At 38.7% G+C, this 25,485-nt stretch overlaps 1 protein-coding gene and 1 pseudogene across 2 annotated transcripts in view; one reads left to right on the top strand and one right to left on the bottom strand.

Moving 5' to 3' along the window:
* Window positions 1-1,219: 1,219 nt before the first annotated feature.
* Window positions 1,220-25,485, bottom strand: part of DLGAP5 (DLG associated protein 5) — a 40,021-nt gene continuing 15,755 nt past the window's right edge. Inside the window, exons 11-19 of one of the 2 annotated variants that reach the window (XM_070419318.1) lie at window positions 23,894-23,979; window positions 23,016-23,176; window positions 19,188-19,286; window positions 15,983-16,202; window positions 13,568-13,760; window positions 9,579-9,639; window positions 8,324-8,570; window positions 6,933-6,982; window positions 1,220-1,713 (exon numbers count right to left, since the gene is read on the bottom strand). In XM_070419318.1, the coding sequence (XP_070275419.1) occupies window positions 1,573-1,713; window positions 6,933-6,982; window positions 8,324-8,570; window positions 9,579-9,639; window positions 13,568-13,760; window positions 15,983-16,202; window positions 19,188-19,286; window positions 23,016-23,176; window positions 23,894-23,979 (1,258 nt within the window). In that variant the 3' untranslated portion in view covers window positions 1,220-1,572. Of the gene's footprint in view, window positions 1,714-6,932; window positions 6,983-8,323; window positions 8,571-9,578; window positions 9,640-10,806; window positions 11,246-13,567; window positions 13,761-15,982; window positions 16,203-19,187; window positions 19,287-23,015; window positions 23,177-23,893; window positions 23,980-25,485 lie in introns of those variants that run through there. The other variant, XM_070419324.1, reaches the window with a different exon arrangement.
* On the top strand, window positions 11,503-12,267 carry LOC139010885 (E3 ubiquitin-protein ligase RNF212B-like; annotated as a pseudogene).

Genomic DNA, 25,485 nt, shown 5'->3' with positions numbered 1-25,485 from the left:
CCCACGAACACTCTATCTAGTTGTAAAGGACACTGATGGCTGCCAACACAGAAATCCATTCCCGATGTCCCGATAATTGTGGTTTTATTCAGGTATGATCCCAGATTCAGTAGGGAATCATTAATTTAAGTCAATCCCCCACTCACTCAGTCTTACTGCAGAGAGACATGTGGCATTAGCTGGCCTGACTAGACCACAGGGAAGGACAGAGCTCTGATTACCACTAGCAGCTACATTATGATCCCAAAGGACCCAGCCTCAGACACGTGCCAAAGACAACAGAATGCTGGCTCTTGATGCCAACATTGAACTGTTAATTGTAAAGTGCCTAGAATCACTCTGACAACTTATGAAATACATTCCTTATTGCTAAGCCAGTTTGAGTTCATTTTACTATTACAGAGCAGCAAAAGCTTTCTAAATGATTCACTAGTACACCTTACTAAACTTACCACCATAGATTCTACGTCTTTGGTTACTTTGCACCAACATCTTTTACATATTCATTCCTGAGCCCTTGGAAAGCCCTAACTTTTATATATGCTACTTTGTTCTGCCTGTCTTGCTTGAATTGTTCAATTACAGGTTGTTAATGAATAAAAGCTATTTTCATCTTTTGGTACAACTTTAGGCATTTAGAGAACATTCTTCTAAGTCAGCACCCTACACAGCCTCCCAACTGCTCGCATGGATTTAATAAATACTGTCTTTCCCACAAGCCTAATACCCCTTCCTCTGACAATAAAACAACATGTGTTTTCTTGTTTGAAAACCCCTAATCTTATGGGGGGTTATCCATAAAGTTCTTGTTTATTGTTCAACTCACTGGAAGACAGAAATGACTGGGCCCGGGTCTTGTACAAGCGTTAGCTACTCTGAATCTTCTTGGTGCTCTGTTATTCTGACAGCCCTGCCTTCTACAAATCTATAGCTAAGATTTTTATAAAAGAGAAAACATTTCAAACACATTAAGTGATTGACGTAATTTTCTTCAAAGGAATAAGGCATTTCCTTCAAAGCCTGTCATTCATGTCATGGGGAAAATGGGAAAGGCAGGAATTTAATGGGCACCTAGTTAACCATTTGAAACTATAACATGTAAACTGACATCAGATGAGCCAGAAAGTTCATCCAAACAAACTCAGTATGCCCTGGAAAATCAATATGCAAAGCTGTTCAACACTGACAAATTTAAAGTTCAAACTAAAAATAAAGTATGAAAAGATACAAATATTTCTGTCAAAGTTTAGTATTATATTTTAAGCGAGTAGTCATAAGCTCTGAGTAAGTGATCTTAGCTTTAAGCTTATACAGCTTAAAGAAGAGAGGCAAGGCATGGTATATCTTTTATTCTGCATGGCTGTTGTACAAAATATCCCCACTTCCCTTGAGAAATAGTATCATATCTAAAACACACTTGAATGAACACTGAATATTAAAATATTACATGACACCATATAAATCGGTTGAATAGAAGCAAACAAAAGTACAATCTTCAACCTTTTGGTATTCTAAGAATATACCCCACAGTATTGATAATGACAAGAAAAATGTTTGGAATTATTTTTACATTCAAAGTTCTTCTGGTTGTTCTCCACTGAGGGCCCTTAGAGGTGAAAAGGTAATCAGGTTACCACCAAAGGAAATGTGTCTGGCATGTTCTCGATGTCTCCTCTCCACCGGAGTAAATGGATTACTGCAGTTTAGGTCCGTCTGGAGAATAAATTCAGAGAAGTCACTTACGGAACCATTAAGAGTTTCACCAACTGACTTCAACATTGCAAGTTAATAGTAAATTAATAACATAAATAACATTTCCACATAACAATAAATTAATTAATAACATGATTGTGCAACTTTTCAATAGATCTAATTTCAAATAGTTTTTAATTGAAAAGGTATATTATTAACAGTACATGCCTAAAAAGGTGATTAGTAATATGCAAATGCACTTCAGCAGCATCTGCATGATGAATACAATTGAGGCCATATCTTACGTCATATGCAGATTTCACAAACCTACTCTAATCATATAACAGCATTTAATAGGCTTTGTACTTGAAGGCCTATTTTTATATTTTTTTGTTAATCCTCATCTGAGGATATTTTTCCATTGATTTTTTAGAGAGAGAGGAAAGGAGACAGAGAGACAGAGAGAAAAACATTCATGTGAGACACATCAATCAGTTGACTCCTGCACACACCCAGACTCTGGCCTAACCAGGGATGGGGATTGAGCCTGCAACCGAGGTGCGTGCCCCTGACTGGAATCGAACCCAGGACCCTTCAGTCCGCAGGCCAATGCTCTATCCACTGAGCGAAACCAGCTAAGGCTGGAGTAAGTAATATTTTTTGTCTAAAATAGACAGATGAACATATAAAAAAATTTAAAAATAATTTCTAGTATTTATGAAAGCAGAAAAGAATTCACAAGGAGAAAAAAGAATAAGGAAAAGTATAAGGTACTAAGATTTACCAACAAGGTAATGTATAATTATGAAACAATTTGAATCATATTATGAATATATCAGGACCATCTGGCTTGTAAAATTTCTGCTGAATTCCCTTGTACATACTAAGTTGTTTTTCTCTGTCTGAATTTAAGTTTCTCTCTTTTTCCTTAACTTTTGCAATTTTAATTAAAATATGTCTTGGTGTGGTTCTCTTTGGATTCATCTTATTTGGAATTCTCTAAGCTTCTTGGACCTGGATATGTTTTCTTTCCCAGTTAGGATTATTTCTTCAAATAATTTTTCTGACCCTCTCTTCTCCTTTTGGGAGCCTTACAAAGCAAATGTCATTCTGCTTGATGTTGTTCCAGAGGTTGCTGAAAGTGTCTTTACTTTTAAAAATTCCTTTTCATTTTACTGCTGCCTGGGTGTGTTTCATTGCTTTGTCTTTCAGCTTGTTGATTTGTGCTTAATTTTTATCCTATTGAATCCCTCAGTCTCCTACTGAATCCCTCTAGTATATTTTTCATTTCAGTTATAATTTCTGTTTGGCACTTATGTTCTCAATTCTTCTTGCAAATTTGGTGAGCATCTTTATGACAATTACTTCGAACTCTTTTTCTCAGGTAGGCTGCTCAATTCTGTTTCATTAAGGTCCCTGACCCATTTGGCAGTGGGCATTGGAAAATTTCAAGGTAAGGCTGTAAACCAGAGTTGTTGACCCTGGCTACCCAGTAAAATCACTTGATGAAGGACCTACTACAGATCATTGAAATAAAAATATCTGGCATAGGGCTGAAAAACAATGTTGTAAACACTGAGTAGGCAACAGAGCACTTTTTTATTTGTGCCACAGTGAATATAAGTCAGACAGCTCTGCCTACAGAAGAATTTATAGTCAATAAGGGAAATAGATTCCTGAAATTATAATAAGTTAAGAATATAATATATTCATATTATTCTCTTAAGAAAAGATTATATACACCGATAATGAACTCACAGAAAGAGAAACTTTTATCCCATTTATCACTACAACAAAAAAATTAGGATACCTAGGAATAAACTTAATTAAGGAGATAAAAGACCTGTACTTGGAAAACTACAGGACGTTGAAAAAAGAGATAGAGGAAGATATCAACAAGTGGAAGAATATACCATGTTCATGGATTGGTAGAATCAACATGATTAAAATGTCCATACTACCCAAAGCAATCTATAGATTCAATACAATCCCCAATAAAATACCAATGGCATATTTCACAGATCTGGAACAAACTCTCCAAAAATTCATATGGAATGAAAAAAAGACCCCAAATAGTCGCAGCAATCTTGAGAAAGAAGAACAAAGTTGGAGGGATCACAATACCAGATATCCTATCCTATCCTCCTATATAATAAAACAGAAACATGTAAATTGACTGCCCCTTCGCTATGCTCACCAGCCAATCAGGAGTGAATATGCAAATTAACCCAACAAAGATGGCGGGTTGATCTGCATACACAGGCGCCAGGCGGAGAGCAGAAGCGGGAGAGCCAGCAGCTTGGGGAGACGTGGCTCCCAAGGTCGCTCCCTCGGTCACTCCCTTGGGGGAATGTGGTTCCCTCGGTCACCAGGCAGAGAGCAGAGCAGGAGAGCCGGAGGCTTGGCGGGCCATGGCTCCCTCGGTTGCTCCCAGCCTGGGGAGCACCAGGAATTCTGGGAATAGTAGTTCTGATGGCAGCCCCAGGACAGGAAGCGGAAGCCCAGAGTGCGGGGAGCACCAGGAATGCTGGGAATCGTAGTTCTGGTGGCAGACGGATCTCCTAGACACTAGAGCAGAGGTTCTCAACCTGTGGGTCACGACCCCTTTGGCAGTCGAACGACCCTTTCACAGGGTTCGCCTAAGACCATCCTGCATATCAGATATTTACATTACGATTCATAACAGTAGCAACATTACAGTTATGAAGTAGCAATGAAAATAATTTTATGGTTGGGTCACAACATGAGGAACTGTATTTAAAGGGCCAGAAGGTTGAGAACTACTGCACTAGAGCAAAGTGAGCCTGGAGCAAGTTACTGTTGCAGTGGGGGATGGAGGGAAAGCAAAGGTGAGAGACATAAGTAAAATCAGAGTGTCTACGAAAAATTAAAGGGAAGATAACCTAAAACTTCCAGGAAATCTCCACCAATGAAGCAAAGAAAAAAAATGCCTCTATTATTCTGTGAGCAACAAACCAAACTGGGTTGGGGGTCTCAGACAATTCGCCCATATGATTGCAAAGACAGACAGAAACTCCTGGATTGGAGAGGGTTCCCTTGAGGACTCCCAGATTGTAAAGGGTGCAGGTCAGGCTGAGGGACCCCCTTCCTCCACCCTGTGCACAAATCTTCATGCACTGGGCCCCTAGTCAAGTTATATTACAAAGCCACTGTTCTCAAAACTGCCTGGTACTGGCACAAGAACAGACATATAGACCAATGGAATAGAACAGAGAACCCAGAAATTGACCTAAGCCATTATGTTCAATTAATATTTGACAAAGGAGGCAAGAGCATACAATGGAGTTAAGACAGTCTCTTCAGTAAACGGTGCTGGGAAAATTGGTCAGATACATGCAAAAAAATAAATAAAACTAGACCACCAACTTACACTATATACAAAAATAAACTCAAAACAGATAAAAGGCTTAAATTTAAGATGGAAAACCATAAAAATCTTGGAAGAATCCATAGGAAGCAAAATATCAGACATATCTTGCAGCAATATGTTTACCGAAACATCTCCTAGGACCATGGAAACTAAGGAGAAAATAAACAAATGGGACTACATCAAAATAAAAAGCTTCTGCACAGCAAAAGAAACCATCAACAAAACAACAAGAGAGCCCACTGAGTGGGAGAACATATTTGCCAATGTTACCTCCAATAATGGTTTAATTTCCAAAATTTATAGGGAACTCATACAACTTAACAAAAGGAAGACAAACAACCCAATCAAAAAATGGGCAATGGACCTAAATAGACATTTTCAAAAATGGACATAGAGAAGGCCAAGAGACATATGAAAACATGCTCAAAGTCACTAATCATCTGAGAGATACAAATCAAAACAACAATGAAGTACCACCGCACACTTGTCAGAATGGCTATCATTAAGAAATCAAAAAATGACAACTGCTGGCGAGGATGTGGAAAAAAAGGAACCCTTGTACTGCTAGTGGGAATGAAGACTGGTGCAGCCACTGTGGGAAACAGTGGAGTTTCCTCAAAAATAAAAAAATGGAACTCTCATTTGACCCAGTAACCCCATTTCTAGGAATATATTCCAAGAAATCAGAAATAGCAATCAGAAATGATATATGCATCCCTATGTTCATAGCAGCACACTTTACAATAGCTAAGATTTGGAAACAGCCTAAATGCCCATCAGCAGGTGAGTGGATTAAAAAACTGTGGTACATCTACACAATGGAATACTATGCTGCTGTAAAAAAGAAAGCACTCTTACCATTTGTAACAGCATGTATGAACCTGGAGAGCATTATGCTAAGCGAAATAAGCCAGTCAGAGAAAGGTAAGTATCACATGATCTCACTCATTTGTGGAATATAATGAACATAAACTGGTGAACAAAAATAGATCCAAAGACACAGAAGCATCGAACAGACCATCAAACCTCAAAAGAAAGGAAGGGGAAGGTGGAAGGAGGGTTAAGAGATCACCAAAAGACTTGTATGCATGCATATAAGCATAACCAATGGACACAGACAATAGGGGGGTGAGGGCCTGTGCTGGGGGGCAGGAACAGGCTGGGAGAGGTCAATGTGGGGGAAAAAGGAGACTCATGTAATACTTTCAACAATAAAGAATTTTTTTTAAAAAAGAAGAGATTAAATGTGTCCAATTGTATGCACCTGTGTCTATACATTAATTAACTTGGAGAGATGAGAGCTTTTATAGGAAGACTTCACAGAAAGGCTAGTGTCTGAACTAGACTTAGAGGCAAGAGATCACCAAAAGTAAAGCCAATGGAGCTTGCAAATAAAATAGCTTCCAAATACAATAATATAAAAGGGATGGGATGAAAATAACCAATGACTGAAGGCAACACAGACATTATCTTCCCAAGTGCATGCTTCAGATGGGCAGAAACCTTGCCTTATGTTTTTCTTGCATCACTTAGAAATACCTATCATAATTCGAGCCACATATTAGATATTCAAATATTCAATCAATTTGTCATAAGAAATTTGATACATAAATCATATGGCAAAATAAATCTTCAGAGTTTAATACTAAAAATTACTATATTTTAAAGTATATAAACATGAAAACTTTGTTTCCATTGATAAAATTAACAAATGGATTTCACAGTAAAGAAAACAATGAAAAGATGTAAATTTTAAACTTTGTATACAAATTAAAAAGTGAGTAATATTCTTTTTATAAAACAAGTCTAATACATAAAGACACTTTTCAAATTAAGTTGAAAAACTTACTGACTCAAGAAGATGGCATTCAGTAGTAAGACCTTTATTATCAAATAATACTGAAAAACAAAAAAGAATTATTTTTAACTTTTTAAAGAATATTCTTGTAGTTAGAAATAAACAGAGCACTGAGAAATATGAAAAGTTCCATATTATCAAACGCTAAGACAAAAATATAGGTCATCTTATGTTACAAGGTTTTTAAAAATGTGTTTGACTTTCGCCCAGCCGGTATGGCTCAATGGCTGAGTATTGACCCATGAACCAGGAGATCACTGTTCGATTCCTGGTCAGGGCACATGCCTGGGTTGTGGGCTCGATCCCCAGTAGGGGATGTGCAGGAGGCAGCCAATAAATGATTCTCTCTCATCACTGATATTTCTCTCTCTCCCTTCCTCTCTCCAAAATCAGTAAAAACATATTTTTAAAAAATGTTTGACTTTTTAAATAAAGTTCTTATCCTTAATTTTAGTATTTTAAAGAGTCTTCTATAAACAAAGCTCATGCTTGTAATAGTAAAGGTACGTAAAAGGTGCTAGAAGAAGAACATAGCTGGAGTGTATTCAATGTCTGGCCAAAGTAATGATGATTTTGCCTTAGGCTCCAGCCAGGACAGCACCACAGAGTAGCAGATGTAAATAGTAGGTGAAAATGTCATATATTATAACAAAAATACAAGAACCAGGATTAAAAATGGCGGCGGAGAAAGTAGATACTACACAGACATGCTCCCAGGACCAAAAAAAGAAAAGCCATTTACTACTGCAGAACAATCACAACAAAGTAGGTAGGAATAAAAGCATTAGGGAAGAAAAATAAGGCATTTTGAAGAAAGGCTTGAGGATGTATGTGCATTGAAAGAAGAACTAAAAAACACTTCAGGGAATTTTTCTAATTCTGAGTTTTCATAAATAATGAAGGATCCCAAAAAGTTAGGTCTAGCCTGGCCAGTGTGGCTCAATGGTTGAGCATCTACCTATGAACCAGGAGGTCATGGTTCGATTCCCAGTGAGGACACATGCCCAGGTTGCAGGCTCGATCCCCAGTGGAAGGCATGCAAGAGGCAGCTGATCAATGATTCTCTCTCATCATTGATGTTTCTCTCTCTCTCTCTTCTTCCCCCTTCCTCTCTGACATCAATTAAAATATACTTAAAAATGCTACTTATGTCCAATGTGGACTAGTATCTGCTGTTGATTTTTAATAGGTTTACCTCAGAACACTTTGAGTGGAGAATGGCACACTACAACACAAACTAATTCTCATAAAATATCGACTTTGTCCAATTTTTCAACCTTTGTTTTTAGAAACTGGTACCAGAGGTATTTACAATAATCTATGCATTAGTGCAATTTCATTTATTTAACAAAGCTTCATTAAATATATTAAAAAGACCTCACCTGACTGGAAAATCTTAGTCTCTTCTTCCTGTGAGATGTTATGTTGTGATGGTATATCTTTTTCAGGGCTACTCATCAAAACATCCTGTGTTGTCATTGAAGAATTTAGTTCCATTCCTTCCACAACATCTGAAATTTCTTCTGTTTTGTTAGTATTAATATCACACGCCACTTCACCAGCAGGTAGAGGCAAGCTCATTCTTTCACTGGGTAAACAATCCATCTTGAAGTTTATCTTACTTACATCCTGGAAATAAAAATGATTATTGTATTTAATTATCAAACATTGAAACAATTATAAAAAGTAATTTTGCTATTAAAAATAATAAAAACAGAAGGAAGACATTCTGAATACAGGCTAAAGAACACTATAAATCCTACTATTTTCTTCTTAAATAATGAGTTCAGATAATATTATAGCAGCAGTATGATTGAAGCAAAGTACACAGCAAGTATCTGTATTCACTTCAGAGATTGGCAAACATTTTCTGTCAAGTGGCAAATAGTACATTTGACCCTATGGCTCAAAAAGCTTTTAAGCTTTTTGAGCCATAGGGTCTTTGCCACAACTATTCAACTACATTCTATTGCAAAAGCAACCAGATAAAGACATGAAAAAACGCCCTAATCGGTTTGGCTCAGTGGATAGAGCGTCGGCCTGCGGACTGAAAGGTCCCAGGTTCGATTCCGGTCAAGGGCATGTACCTTGGTTGCAGGCACATCCCCAGTGGGGAGTGTGCAGGAGGCAGCTGATCGATGTGTCTCTCTCATCGATGTTTCTAACTCTCTATCCCTCTCCCTTCCTCTCTGTAAAAAATCAATAAAATATATTAAAAAAAAAAAAAGACATGAACAAACAAATGTGGCTATGCTATAAGGAAACAATTTACAAAAATAATCTTGATGTGAGTTGGAAAATACAAAATGGCACTATGGTCTCAAAGAAGCTAAAGGCCTTTGAAACAAGAACTATTATTTAACATTACTGATTTTATTTTATTTTTAAAATATGTTTTTATTGATTTCAGAAAGAGGAAGGGAGAGGGATAGAAACATCAATGATGACAGAGAATCATTGATCAGCTGCCTCTTTTACACTCTCCACTGGGGATCGAGCCCATAACCTGAACCATGACAGCTGGGCCTGACTTTAGATTTCTAACAGAAATTCTGGGAGCTGTTTATGGAGTTACTATGTGTAATCATGTAAGTAAGTAACATGCTGGGCTGTTTGGTACACTAGAGCAGGACTTACATGGTTTACTTCAATTAAATCTGGTAATCTAGGACACTGAGCATCTTCTACTATGCTGTTCCTGAAAAAAGAAAAAAATAGCATTGTACTCAGATAATCAAACATATTGCAAGCTTTTGTGTTTGAGACTATCCTTTATGGTCAAAGATGGCACCTGGTCCAAGATCAGGCCTGATGCAAACAGATTAGTTTAGGACTATAGCTACTACAGGATGGTCTTACAAAGCAAATGCATTCTTCCCCAGAAAGCTCATGAGCTTGTTTCCGTGCTGGTATTTCACCAGCAACTCTCTGAACCTCATGCAAATCCAGAGCTACATACTAGAGAAAGGTTAGGACAGCGGTTCTCAACCTTTGGGTTGCGACCCCTTTGGGGGTCGAACGACCCTTTCACAGGGGTCGCCTAAGACCATCGGAAAACACATATATAATTACATATTGTTTATGTGATTAATCACTATGCTTTAATTATGTTCAATTTGTAACAATGAAAATACATCCTGCCGAAACCAGTTTGGCTCAGTGGATAGAGCGTCGGCCTGCGAACTGAAGGGTCCCAGGTTCGATTCCGGTCAAGGGCATGTACCTGGGTTGCGGGCACATCCCCAGTAGGAGATGTGCAGGAGGCGGCTGATCGATGTTTCTCTCTCATCGATGTTTCTAACTATCTCTCTCCCTTCCTCTCTGTAAAAAATCAATAAAATATATTAAAAAAAAAATACATCCTGCATATCAGATATTTACATTATGATTCATAACAGTAGCAAAATTAGTTATGAAGTAGCAACGAAAATAATTTTATGGTTGGGGGTCACCACAACATGAGGAACTGTATTAACGGGTCGCGGCATTAGGAAAGTTGAGAACCACTGGGTTAAGAGAAAGCTGACTTCTAGGGAGTAAGGAGAAGGGGTGAAGAGACAACTCAATTATTGTATAGCTGGAGTTGGCTATATTTATTGTTAGTTATAGAATACACAGCACATAATCCTGAAGTTCTTTTTTTGTTTTTGTTTTATTGCTTAAAGTATTACAAAGAGTATTACATATGTCTCCTTTTTTTCCCCCGCCCTTGACAATCCCCTGGTCTCCCCTACACCCCAGTGTCTTATGTCCATTGGTTATGCTTATATGCATGCATACAAGTCCTTCAGTTGATCTCTTACCCCACCCCTCCTGCCCCCCAACCCTCCCCAGCCTTCCCACTGTAGTTTGACAGTCTGTTCGATGTTGCTCTGCCTCTGTATCTATTTTTGCTCATCAGTTTATAATGGTCTTAATTATCCATAAATGAGTGAGATCATGTGGTATTTTTCTTTCACTGACTGGCTTATTTCACTTAGCGTAATGCTCTCCAGTTCCATCCATGCTGTCGCAAATGGTAAGAATTCCTTCTTTTTTTACAGCAGCATAGTATTCCATCGTGTAGATGTACCACAGTTTTCTAATCCATTCATCTGCTGATGGGCACTTAGGCTGTTTCCAGATCTTAGCTATGGTGAATCCTGAAGTTCTTAACTTGCAATTTTATTTAAAGTATCTGTCTCAACCTCATGCAAGTTGTAGGGTTTTTTGTGTTTTTTTAATATACTAAATTTTTCTATCTTCGACTTCACTTTGCCTTCGTTGCAAGAAGTCATTTATTTGCAAGATACTTTCTTTCTGGACTATTTTTGGGAATTAAGCAAAAAAATTTTTAGAGAGTACCTGTACTAATCACTTAAATACAATTAAGGATCTTCTTAGAACAAGATAACACAGAACATACAAAGTAATATGACTTGCATTTAAGAAATGACAATAAACTGGTATTTTATAATCCATATTTCTAGAACATCTGAAATATTTTAGTCCCCACAAAAACTAAATATATTTTGGTTTATATCAAAAATTAAAAATTCTAAAACCTGCACCATGACTGTCTCTTTCTGATAATCTGAAACCTCAGGAGAAGATATACTTCAAAAACTCCGTGGAGACAGCTTTGTAGCATTTTAGTCACATCTCTCAGGTGTGGAATTTCCAGAAGAACACAAACAGATCTCCTCATTGACTTTTGTAAGCACAGAATTACAAAGTTAGAAGCAGCCATGCAGGAGGTGCAGCCATGCAGGAGTGACCAGCCAGAACAAAAAGCTGTCAGTCTTAAAGAAAGAGAATAGAGAACTAAAAGAATTTCTGGCCATCCTGAAGGAATCACCAAGTTGGTATCAAAGAAGCAGGCCAACCACACCTCGACCAGTGGGCATTACTTCCCCAACACAGTCAGTTCTCAGCATAGCAGCCAAGTGGTCAGTCCATCCTCCTCAGTGGCGTCTAACTCTTATAGAGTGGCTGGCTGTAGGAGTGTGGGACAAAGAGCCAGAGGCCTTCAGGGAAGGAGCACTCCCAGAGACTCATACTGAAGCCCCTTCACCGGCTTCCACTCACGGCCTATCTTACAGAACTTCATTTGCCTCCTCTGAACTGGGGATTTTTTCTTTCAGACCATCCCTAAATAGCAGGGATTCAGGCCACATACAAGTACTCACCCCCAACAATTCAGGTCAGAGGGAAAGTAGAAGCCCACTAGAGAGGCTTCCTGGTTTCCAGCTACCAGCCCTGCAGACTCTACCAACAAAGGCAAGTGGGATTAGCCACAGGGAGAGAAGCATGGGCCACTCCCAGACAGATCACCTTCAAGGTCTGATCTACACATACTGCTGAAGGACAGACAGTAGCACCCAATACCCATTAGGCATGATGGCCTTAGAAAATGTGCCCCTGGCTGTTTTCATTCTGTACTTCCTATCAATCTTTACCATGTACACCAACCATGTCAAATTTGCAGCCCATGGGCCGCATGCAGCCCACAATGAATATTTTTGCGGCTCAGCCAATATAACGGTATGTAAGAAATGTTTTAATAAAAATTTCGTAACTTAATTTTTACAATATCCTGTTATACATAACCTATATATATAAAAACCTAATATGTAAATTATCCCCTCGGGAGTTCGACCAAGAGTTCGATCACTCGCTATGATGTGCGCTGACCACCAGGGGGTGGCACGGAATAAAGGAAGGCCCTGGCCGGCAGCCCGAATGCCCCAACAGGCTCTGATCACAGGCCAGGCTTAGACCCTACCCGTGCACAAATTTTGTGCACCGAGCCTCTAGTTATTAATAACAAACTACAATGTTCGCTAATGACTAATTACTATAATTGTGTTGCATTCATTTCCCTTACACGCCTTACGCGCAGGTGAACCATTTCTCTCCACTAATACTAGCAGCAAATATTTTAGCAGCCAATTGCCACATCATTAATCTTGGACTGACTTGTTTGGTGTGAGCAACAGGAAATATTTCGCTTTTGGAGAACAAGGAAAATAGGTTTTATTTGTGTTACACTTATTAATTTGTGCAGTTATTCAATGTCTGGTAAGTTAATGTTCAAGAAAAAAATATTAATTTTTATTAAAATGTTCTATTATTTTATGTTAACTATTACTCATTTATTTCAGCCCTTTGTATTCAGCATGTCTCTATCAAAATAAACCTATGTTTCTATGAAAATTGAAACTTTTTGCCCTAGCTCAGCGGATAGAGCGTCGGCCTGCGGACTCAAGGGTCCCAGGTTCGATTCCGGTCAAGGGCATGTACCTTGGTTGCAGGTTCCCCAGCCCCTGTACAGGCTCGCTCAAGAGGCAACCAATCCATGTGTCTTTCTCATGTTGATGTGTCTCTGTTTCTCTTTTTTTCTCTCTCTCTCCCCATCCTCTTCCCTCCCCTTCCACTCTCTGTAGAAATCAATGGAAAAAATATCCTCAGGTGAGGATTAAAAACAAAACAGTAACTTTCATTTGTTTCCCCTATTTCAAAGTACATGAACATTGTGAAATTAAGTTAAAAATGTCTTGCATACTAGTATTTTACCAGGTTAACAATCTGAAATAGTATTTCATATCAATATCTATTAAACTCTTAATAACACATTAAAGAACTACCTGTTTTCAGGAATATTTGAAAGCAAAGTCTTCTCATCAGCCTGTTCCCTTCGGGTACTCTGAGGACCAGGATGCTCTGGTGAGGCAGTTTGGCTGAGAAGGCCCAGAGCAGCCCTGCTGTCAGACACAGCTTTGCTGACAGACGTAGGTGTCCTAAGTCTTTGAGAAAGACGTTCAGAAGAGATAGAAAGTCCTAGAAGATGAGAGAAATCACCTCAGAACCAAAAGTTCTTTCATTCACTTTTCATTACAACTAGGAAGGCAGTGAAAATTCTTCCAACTCCCCTACCAAGTACTCTCTTTCTCCTGTAAAATAATGTTTGTTAAAGTCAAATGCCCAGGACCTTCAGTTAAAGACAGTATTGAACACACACATTACACTCTGCTTCATCTCGACATCCCATTACTGTAAGCAGAAAGAGATCAACTTAAAAGACAGAATGCTACAAAGACCAAGGAATCTAAAAAAGAGACAATAACCAGAAAATTTTGAAAGCTGAGGTGTAGATGGTGAGTGAATCTTACTTAGTAGACTCAAGAAAAGAAATCCTAAGCAACTCGTCAGGAAAGATGAGAATCAACCCCTCAAAAGAGCTGGTGGCCTCAAGTTTCTCTGGAAGTGGAGATAAAGATGGAGCTAAAACAAGATTGGTTCAAAGTCACTTCAAAGAACAATTAGAGCCCAGGTTTCTTTCCTCATTCTGCACAGCTGGGCAACTGTCATCATCCCCTTCCACCACCAATATCAGAATACTGGAGGCTTATTTTCCCCAAAAAGGAAACAGAGGGTCTCTGGCTTAGGAATAACAGGTGAGGCTAAGAGCTGGGTCCTATATGGAAAACAAGGGGATTAAAGTGAGTATTTACAAATAACCTGTTGAGACACAGGTTTCCTCCCCAACATGGCTCCCAAAAGACTGGCAGCCAGAATTATACCCTCCAGGCAAGCGGCTAAAAGGATGTTCTCTGGGGAATCTAGCCCAAGAGAAAAGACAAAAACAGTGATATGCAGGTTCTCAGCATGAGGGCATAGCTAACCCACCCACAGTAAAGACCCTGTCGGCAACCATGAGCAGGTTGTGAACAATCACCGGCATCCGAGGAAAGCCTCTAATGCAGTGGTTCTCAACCTTGGCTGCACATTAAAATCACCTGGGAATCTTTTTTAAATCCTGATTTCTGGGCCCTGTCCTCTGGAAATTCTGTCTCTTTGTTATGGGGTGAGGCCACAACATTAGTAACAAAAAGACAGAATTTCCGGAGGATGAGGCCCAGAAATCAGGATTTAAAAAAGATTCCCAGGTGAGTTTAATGTGCAGCCAAGGTTGAGAACCACTGCTCTAATGTGAGAGAGAAACCAAAACCCAACAGATGAAAGTATCTTGGAACAAACACTGACGACAGGGGAAGGAAACATAAAAGCTATCATCACTGCCCGCAGAAAGATAAGATAGTGCAGTTATGAAACAAGTACAGGCTGTAATAAAATGAAACACCCAGAGAATGAGAAAGGACTATTGGGAATTAAAAACATCATAGCTCACATGAAGTTGAGGAAATCCAGAAAGTAGGAGAAAACAAGCACAGGAAAGAAACATAAAAGTAATCTCTGTACCAGGAGAAAAAATATGTATTTCTGAAGAAAAAGATCAGAGAGAACACGAGCGAGTAAATCAGAGGAATAATTCAAGAAAAAACAACAACAGCCCTACACTTGTTTAGAGAGGGTGTAAACAAGTTAAGACTCCAATACTCTGTGAAGAATTACTAATCACTCTGCTGTACACCTGAAACTAATATAAATAAATTCAATCAAGATAAATAAATCCAATCTAATAAAGATAGGCTATGAAAAATTGCTATTGAAAAATATACCCAGTTAGAAAATTATAAGAATTGTTTCCTGAAATACTAAAAACTGGTTTCACTGGCATTTTTTAAAGTTAGGAAATTAGTATACGTACTTGTCCCCAAAAGATCAAAGTTTTCATACAAATGAAAATAAAACCAAAACCACCCGTAAGTTTCATTTTAAAGCACAGCTAGAGCAATGTGATAGCTTGTTAACTAAGTTTCATTTGCATTTAAGTTCTAATCCAACTTCCAACTAAGAAAAGCCCTAACTTCTCATGCTCCCATTATGTTCCTTACCTCTTGGGATCCTGTAACAGGATTGTGGGGGTCAATAATAACAGATGTGAAATCACTTAGAAAACATAAAAGCAATTTCAGAAGATATATCGCACTTAAAGGACCCATCCAAATGTGATTTGCATGTGTTTGTGAGTGAGTATGTAGTCTATTTTCCAGAAATCACGGAGAGCTTATATCCCTTCATGTGAAAACTATCTTTCACTTCCTATACAACCTCCCATCCAATCCAAATATTTAAGTAGTCTCAGCAGAAAAACTAACCGGAGAATGATTTAACAGGACTTTCAACTCTGAAAAAGCCAGCATCAAACACAATTTTATCAACTTCCTTTGGCACTACAGAGGCTGCTGCCTCAGCATGTTCCTCCTGCTTAATTCTCTCTCTCATTGCATTTTTTATGGCAGCGAGGCGATTTCTAGCTGCAATTCTTCCACCATCGTCCTGTTTTGGTTTACTTGCTATACCGGAGACGACTTTTTTCTGCAAAAAGAAATGATGGAATTTATTAAAGCTACTCATTACTACCTTACACGAAAAATAAAGCATACATAAAATATTTCGCACATTCATCATATACTTATCAAGTTCCTCGTGTGTGCTAAAAATGCTGGGGGTCAAAAGGTAAAGGACAAAGTCCTTGCTCTCAAGGAGTTCATAACTTCAAGGTGGAAGAGCTAAATAAGGACACTGAGAAGGACAAATGTCGTGTTAGAGACAAATTCAGAGGGCTGGAGGAGAACATAAGGATAACACTTAATCTCAGAGGCATCAAGAAAGGCTTACAGGAAGTAGCACTTAGGCGGAAATCACAGTTAGGCTAAAAAATGATGTGAGGGAAGGGCTAGATAGAGAAAATAGTATGTTTGCAAAACCAGAAGCAAAAGAAAGCATAGAGGAGTTGGCAAGAGATCCACAACAGCTAGATTATAAAATCCCTTACATGTTATGGAGCCACATTTATACAGAGAACAAAGGAACAAAGATTATTGATGATTTTTAATCATGAGATTAAGATGATTGCATTTGTATTTTAAAACGGTCACTCTGGCTATAGGCTAATAGACTAGAAGGTTACAAGCAAGGGAGAAAGGAGACTGCTACAATGATACTGGGAAAGATGATGGTAGTTAAATTGAGGAAGAAATGGAAAAATGTGAAGAGATATGTAAGAGGCCCAAATGAGAGGACTTAGTGTATTTGATGGGTGTGGAGTGGAGATAGTGAAATGGAGAAAGGAAAGAACCAAAGAATATATCAGGTTTCTATCTTGGTGGGACCGTAATAGCATTCTGTGAGGCAGGGAAACATCAGTGTGTGTGGAGGTGATTTCAGTTTGAGATACAGTGATTTAAGGTATAGTGAGTCAGGATACATAAAGCTTAGCACTAAGTATGGTCTGATTTTGGGAATCATGACAGGGTGGGTAGGATTTCATAGGAAGAATATGGAAGAAGAGAAGAGAGTTGAGGTAGGAATTCTGAATATGACAAACTTTGAAGAGATAAATGAAAAAGAAAAAACTTGCAAACATAACTAAAGAGGTAGGAAGAAAATCAGTAGAATATAATTTTAAGAAAGCAAGTACACTGTTGTTTAATACTGCAGAAGGAACATTTTATAATTAAGTGTCTGGTAACATCAGCAACTACTGGATCAATAACCTTGGTGATATCTGTTCTAGAGGCATAAAGAGGGGTCAAGCTGAATTGCAGTGAGTTGGAGAAATAAATGGAAACCCAAATAGTATGGACAACTTTTTCAGGAAGCTTGTCTGTCATTGCAAGAAAAATGGGAAAAGGGGTACAGATAACTAGAGGGAGCTGTGGACAACACAACTTTAGGTTTTTTTCTTTTTAAAATGGAAACAAATATAAGATCCTAAACATGTCTAAAATCTAATGGGGAAAAAGGGAAAGAGAGAAAACAAAGCTAACTGATGGAATAAGAAGTCAATGAATAAAAAGTAGGAGGGAATAGTATCAAAGTACAGATAAAAGATTCATTTTATTTTATTTGATAATCTTAACAGTGGCCTAAAAAATAAAGTAGAAGGAGAGAGACATCTGGTGATAAGGGGAAGAATTGCAAGGCTCTGAAATAATGCTATACTCATACAGCTATTATCTACATCACTGATATTAATGTTTCCATGACTCAAAAAGAAATACCCACAGTAGCTTCAAAGTATTCAAGCATCCTTCACTCTTTAGCAGATATGAAATTCATTCAATCTATTTCATCACTGTCCTCAGGGTATTTGTCATGGGACTTAATTACTACAATAATTTTATAATAAGGTTCTCTCAATACTTTAACATCTTTAACAGATTCAAAACAGAGTTTTTATTTAGATTACATTGCATAATAAAAAACCAACCTAGAAACCTGATTTTATAAACAAAGGCATTTTTCTAAAATCTAAAAGAAAAACTGGCAATGCTCCAGGTGTTTGAGAAGTTTCCATCTGAACCAAAAACGGAGTTAAAATATTACTAGCCGGAACCGGTTTGGCTCAGTGGATAGAGCGTCGGCCTGTGGACTGAAAGGTCCCAGGTTTGATTCCGGTCGAGGGCATGTACCTGGGTTGCGGGCACATCCCCAGTAGGAGATGTGCAGGAGGCAGCTGATCGATGTTTCTCTCTCATCGATGTTTCTAACTCTCTATCTCTCTCCCTTCCTCTCTGTAAAAAATCAATAAAATATATTTTTAAAAAAATGTTACTAGAAAAAAAATTATTACAAATAGATTAAGAACAGAATCTATCATGTTAACATAGAGAATTTTATAGAGAAAAGTAACAGGAAATTTTGTAAGAAAGTAAATGGAAGAAGGTAAATGTTCTAAAGAGCCACTGTTCCTCTTTTCTATTTAAAAAATTATTTCCATTTTGAAATACATCACACAAAGGGTATATATAACAGAGAGGCAGCATAGCCTACTGGTTAAGAACAAGGATTCTGGACTGAGAAAATGTGGCCAGAAACCCAGCTACAACCTGGACAAGTGATTTAATCTTTCCTCAGATCCCTCAACTGTGAAATGGGGATAATAGTACCCATCTCATAGGATTGTTGAGAAGCTTAAATGAGTTAATACATGTAAGGTACTTGGAACAATATTTGGTACAATATAAATTATCTACTACTACTACTAGTACAGAAAATATATAAGCATAGTTTAAAGAGTAAAACAAATGTGCACATATTCACTACCTAGCAATTTAGAAGCTCTCAGGGGGCCCTAATTCAATCACAGCCCCTCCGTCTCTCCCTCCAGAGATAACCATTTTGAATTTTATGTTGATCATTTCCTTATTCTTTCTTCTAAGACAATCAGTATATTGTAAGTAACATATGGAACTCATTTTGTAAAATGATGAAAAATCTGAAGCTAAATGTTTTTAAAGCTTGAAAATAAAAATTCACTACAGTAGAAGAGTCTATATTAGAAAATCACAAACTTACCCGAAAGACCTTTTTGCTTATATTATTATTATTATTATTTTGCCACCCAGAGTCCTCAAGTTTGGTCAGATTATTGAACTTCTGGTTTACATCTTCTATCTGTTAATAAATAAAGCACAACCGTATCAGTTTAATGCTAACCATCTACATTAATAAAAGACAAACATGCAAATTGACCGTACCTTCGCTACATCATAAGCCACGCCCACCAGCCAATCAGAGCGACTTTATGCAAATTAACTCAACCAAGATGGCGGCCAGCAGCCACAGAGCTGGAGCGAGCAGGAGGCTTGGTTGCCCCAATGATGGAGGAAGCCAAGCTTCCCACTTGCCGCGGCGGCTCTGAGCTCCACTCAAAGCAACAAAGTTTCAATTATAGAAGGTAAATAAACCCCAGATACCTGCTTTCAGCAGGCCGTGGCCACAGAGCTGGAGCGAGCAGGAGGTTTCCCTCCCACCCGCCCTGGCCGGCTCTGAGCTCCTTTCAAGGCTACAAAGTTTCAATTGTAGAAGATAAATAAATCCCAGAATAAAAAAAAGAAAAAAGAAAAAAAGGAGAGGCTGGGAGCTTCTGTCGCCAGGGGGCTTGGCCAGCCTGAAAACGGCCCTCAGCCCCTCACTCAGACTGGCCAGGCACCCCAGTGGGGATCCCCCCACCCTAAAGGGGGTGTGGCCAGCCTGCAAACAGCCATCAGCCCCTCACCCAGGCTGGCCAGGCACCCCAGTGGGACCCCCACCCTGATCCGGGACACCCTTCAGGGCAAACCAGCCGGCTCCCACCCATGCACCAGGCCTCTATCCTATATAATAAAAGGCTAATATGCAAACTGACCCTAACAGCAGATTGACTGGAAATGACTGGTCACTATGACACATTGACCACCAGGGGGAGCTCTGCTCAGCCACAAGCCAGGCTGATGGCTGCCAGTACAGCGGTGGTGGTGGGAGCCTCTCCCGCCTCCTCAGCAGTGCTAAGGATGTCCGACTGCAGCTTAGGCCTGCTCCCCGCTGGCAAGTGGACATCCTCCGAGGGCTGCCGGGCTGCCAGAGGGATGTCTGACTGCCAGCTTAGGCCCGATCCCCCAGGGAGTGGGCCTAAGCCAGCAGGTGGACATCCTCCGAGGGGTCCCAGACTGCAAGAGGGCATAGGCCGGGCTGAGGGTACCCCCCCACCCCTGTGCACAAATTTTTGTGCACCAGGCCTCTAGTCTATACTAATAAAAGGGTAATATGCTAATTAGACCAGGTGACCGGCCATATTCTGGATGTCCAACTTCCTTCCGGACAAAGCCATCGTGGTGGGGGCCAAGGCAGAGGCGGTTAGGGGCGATCAGGATGGCAGGGGAGGGCAGTGGGGACTATCAGGCCAGTAGGGGAGGGCAGTTGGGGGCCATCAGGGCAGGGCAGTTGGGGGCCATCAGGCCGGCAGGGGAGGGCAGTTGGGGGCCATCAGGCAGGCAGGGGAGCGGTTAGATGGTGATCAGCCGGGCAGGCAGACGAATGGTTAGGAGGCAGTGGTCCCGGATTGTGAGAGGGATATCAGACTGCAGGCAGCTGGACATCCCCTGAGGGGTCCCAGATTGGAGAGGGTGCAGCCCGGGCTGAGGGACACCATCTCCCGTGCACAAATTTCGTGCACCGGGCCTCTAGTATTATATCTAACAAACTAGTGAACTGAGACTTCAAAAGAAATTGACTGACTTGGATTGGTGACATATAAAATTACATGAAATCATTCTCAATTTAGTATTTAAATGAAGAATTATTATGGTAAAATTGTTCATTATTTTTGGTCTTATAAACCTCCACAACCTACATAAAGCATGTCATATATGAATAACTCCCCTAAATTATTTTTGATTACTAAAATGGTAAGAGATATATTCTAAGTTATGCAAGGTGAACAAAATATCTGTCTCTTTTTAAACAGTTTATTCTCCTACTGAAGAATATATATTGGTTGCTTCCCAGTTTGGGCAATTAAAACTAAAGCTGCTATAAACATCTGTGTACATGTTTTTGTGTGGACATATGTTTTCAACTCTTTTGGGTAAATAGCAAGAAGTATAATTGCTGAATCCTATGGTAAGAGTATATTTAGTTTTGTAAGAAACTGCCAAGCTGTCTTCCAAAGGGGCTGTACCATTCTGTGTTCCCACCAGCAATGAATGAGAGCTCCTATTGCTCTCCATCCTCACCAGCATTTGGTGCTATCAGTGGTTTAGATTTTTTTTTTTTAATATATTTTTATTGATTTCAGAGAGGGAGGGAGAGATAGAAACATCAATGATGACAGAGAATTACTGATCAGCTGCCTCCTGCATGCCCCCTATTGGGGATCGAGCCTGCAACCCAGGCATGTGCCCTTGACCAGAATCGAACCTGGGACCTTTTAGTCCGCTGCAGGCTGACGCTCTAGCCACTGAGCCAAACCAGCAAGTAGTGGTTAGATTTTTGTAATTCTAGTAGGTATGTAGTGGTATCTCACTGTAGTTATAATTGGCAATTCTGTAATGATATGCTGACCTGCTGTATATACCTTCTTTGGTAAAGTGTTCAGGTCTTTTGCCTGTTTTTAACTCAGGTTGTTTGTTTTCTTATTGTCGAGTTTTAAAAGGTCTTTATATATTTTGGAAACAAGTCCTTTATCAAATGTGTCTTTTGTAAAGATTTTCTCCCAATCTGTGGCTTGTCTTCTCATTCTCTTGACACAATCTCATTTTAAAAAATTTAAATAATGTACTAGCAGCAGGATGGGAATGTATGATCCCCATTCTTCTGGTATGTCCAGTCTCCTTCAAAGTGATAGTCATTGTCAACAGTTTGGTAAACATGTTTTGAGTCCCTTTACTACGCATCTATACACACAGCTACTCACAATCTCTCCTTAAAAAATTTTATAATATGTAGATGGTACCTCAATACAGCTCTTTAAAAATAAATAAATAAATGCCCCAGGAGCCAACTTGAAGAGGTCCCCCCACTGGCCAAAGCTGGAAATGAGCATCAGAAAAGATAATAATTTTAGGGGGCTGGGTGGGGACTGGCTAAGGGGGGAACAATGGAGATATCTGTAATAGTGTCAACAATAAAAATAACATTTGAAAAAAATTATAAAAAGGATAAACAATGCAGACACATTAAATAACTTTAATTTCAGAAATGATACTTAAAAACAAATGTAAATAGTCATCACTAAAGGATGCTAGTAAACTAATTATTATGAAAACTGATAAACATATTAAAACTGGTAATAAAGTAATACATTATGATGAGTAATGATTGTTAACTACTAGTTATTGAAAGAGTATTTTATATGCTTATTTCTAAAATAAGTTCAAAAAGCTAGAAAGTGTCATCTCCTCCACACTTTTACTGATCTTCCTAGTAATTCCCTCTATCACAGCATTTTTTTACATTAGATTGGAACTGCATGTTGTATCTGACTCACTAATGTGCCTTATTAACAACTCCTAGTACAATGCCTGGCACACAGTAGGAACTCAACAATGGCTAGATGAATTGAAATACTAAAGACTAGTTACTTATTTTCTCACATGTATAATCATTATAGACTATTCAACAGTTGACTAATCTCAACTTCCAGCTCATATAGAAATTATTTTGACAATATGGGGAAGGGGGACATCAGTCATAAAATACAGACAGTGCTTTACAGTTTATAAAGGTGCTATGTAAGATCTCATTTACTATTATAGTTATCTAAGCAGCTTCTATTACCTCCATTTCACTACTGTTACCTCACTTAAAGAAAAAAAGAAAAGATCAGACTCAAAGTTAGTGTATTCAAAACACTTGACCACATACCTGAAAACTAACCATGTCCCAAAATCCATCCAGATCTGTACAGGTAGTCTCCTTTTCACCTCGTTTATATTCACAATCATCCACTAGGCCTTCAAACTGTTTGAACCTTTCTTTCATAAGGAGTCTTGTTTGACCAACTGTTGTGCGAATAAGATCTTTAGCTAAAGGAAATACGAGGTTTTTAAAAGTTAAAGGACAAAACAGGACCTTTATTGCAAAACCAACCAACTGATAAGATACCTTACCCCAAATACCCTAGGGCTTGCAGAATCAAATTCTTACCTTAAAGCAAAACAAAAGTTTCTTCTACAAAGTGTTGTCATACAAATACTATTCCATATTGATTTGGGTAATTTTCATTCAGAAAATATTTTTATATAATTAAACAATACCAGATATGGATGTCACTCATTGAGTCATAAGAAGAAAATCTGATAATAAAAAAGGCAAATGTCTAATTCTCAGGAATGATAATTAATATTCTAGCCCAGCTGGCATAGCTCAGTGGTTGAACATCAACCTATGAACCAGGATGTCAGCCTGGGTTGCGGGCTCAATCCCCAGTGTGGGGCGTGCAAAAGGCAGCCAATCAATGATTCTCTCTCATTATTGATGTTTCTATCTCTCTCTTCCTCTCCCTTCCTTTCTGAAATCAATAAAATATAATGTTTTAAAAATATTCTATTTACACCTTTTAAATCATGTATCATTTTAGTACAGAGATGTTAATGAACATACATTGAGATATGAAAAAAATTCTTCCTTTTTTGAATAAAGTATAAAGTTGGACAACACTATATTTTTAAAGTTTCAGATCAATGTAACCAAATTAAGATGAACAAAGCTAAAATGTAAAAAATACATAAATGTTCCCTCACCATCATCTGGGATGTCCAATTCAAGCTTCCTGTCCCATTCGAGGCAGTGAGAAGTTAATTTCTCAGTTTCTGACTGGAGAATATTTCTAAAATTATGACATACATTTCAGTTTTACAAATGTTTCCCACACTAATATCTAAGCATTAGCATTATGACACTTATAAAATATTAATTTCCTAGAGGTGATTTTATGAACTGTGATATGTTAAAACCCAAACAGCACAAGTGCATATCCTACATATATGGCCATCCTTCTACATCTAAAAGTTATGTGTATGATTAATGCCAAGAACCCACTTTTCACACTAATCTTTCTAGTTTTTTCTATTCTTATTTTTCAGAAGCTGAACAGAAAGAATCAGACACCCTATAGTTCTTAGTACTCTGTTACCATCTACGGAATTAAGACCAATCCAACTACCAAGAGTAAGTTGAAGATAAAAACTGTTAAGTCTGGAATTTCAGTGATAGGGCCTTATAGATTCTGATCATTAAACCTTGCCTGTCCAAAGGCAGTGGTTCTCAACTGGAGTCAATTTTGTACCCTCATCCCCCTTACCACCGACATCTGACAATGTCTAGAGGCATTTTTTGGTGTGTGTGTGAGTGTGTGTTTAGGAGGCTTTTTTATTTTTGGTCTTGAACTAGAGGAGTGCTACTGGCCAGGGAAGCTACAAAACATGTGTAGAGGAGCCCTCCCCATACACACACCCAGTGAGAATTGTCCAGTCTAAAATGTCAACATGCCAAGGTTGAGAAACCCTGGCCTAAGGTAAATTGAATGTGACATAAAAGAACAATTTAATGAATGAGAAAGGAGACTTGGCTTAGATCTGACATTATTTAGTTGGCGATGTCTGGAGGCATTGCTTATCATCTCAATTGAACAACACAATGGACTAGGTCAGTGGTCGGCAAACTGCGGCTCGCGAGCCACATGCGGCTCTTTGGCCCCTTGAGTGTGGCTCTTCCACAAAATATCATGTGCGGGCGTGCCTGTACAGTGTGATTGAAACTTCGTGGCCCATGCGCAGAAGTCGGTATTTTGTGGAAGAGCCACACTCAAAGGGGCCAAAGAGCCGCATGTGGCTCACGAGCTGCAGTTTGCCGACCACTGGACTAGGTAATCTCTAAAATCCAATTCTAAAACTTTATGTCATAAAAACAATTAAAATGGCTCTCAAACATATAAAAAAGATAACTCATTCATCATACAGAAAATGAATATTAAAACTACAGCAAGATATTATCCCTATCTATTTGATTGGCAAAGCTCAAAAATTTATTAATATTGCATTGGAAAAGGTATTAGAATTTTCCTGCTACATTCACTCAAGAATAATAGTATGTAACCACTTCCTATGTGATGTGCTGGGGGTCTTTTTCCAATTGCAGCACTCTGATTTGTTTCCAAGGGATTTAGGTGACATGAATTCTGTTAATTTTCACTCTTCACAGTTCGAGAAACAATCCCATCTCATGATTTAGTGGGCCAAAGAGCCTCCTACTATCTCCACTATCCAGTTTTCATAAAGTAAACATTAACTTGGTTTCTTGGGGGGTGGGGAGTAGGAGAAAACAGAAATTCCCA

This window comes from Myotis yumanensis, unplaced genomic scaffold (genome assembly GCF_028538775.1).
Source record: "Myotis yumanensis isolate MYYU_CA2020_CCGP unplaced genomic scaffold, mMyoYum1.0.hap1 SCAF_1, whole genome shotgun sequence".
In the NCBI taxonomy this organism is placed as follows: Eukaryota; Metazoa; Chordata; class Mammalia; order Chiroptera; family Vespertilionidae; genus Myotis; species Myotis yumanensis.
This window is presented reverse-complemented; position numbering and strand designations above follow the sequence as displayed.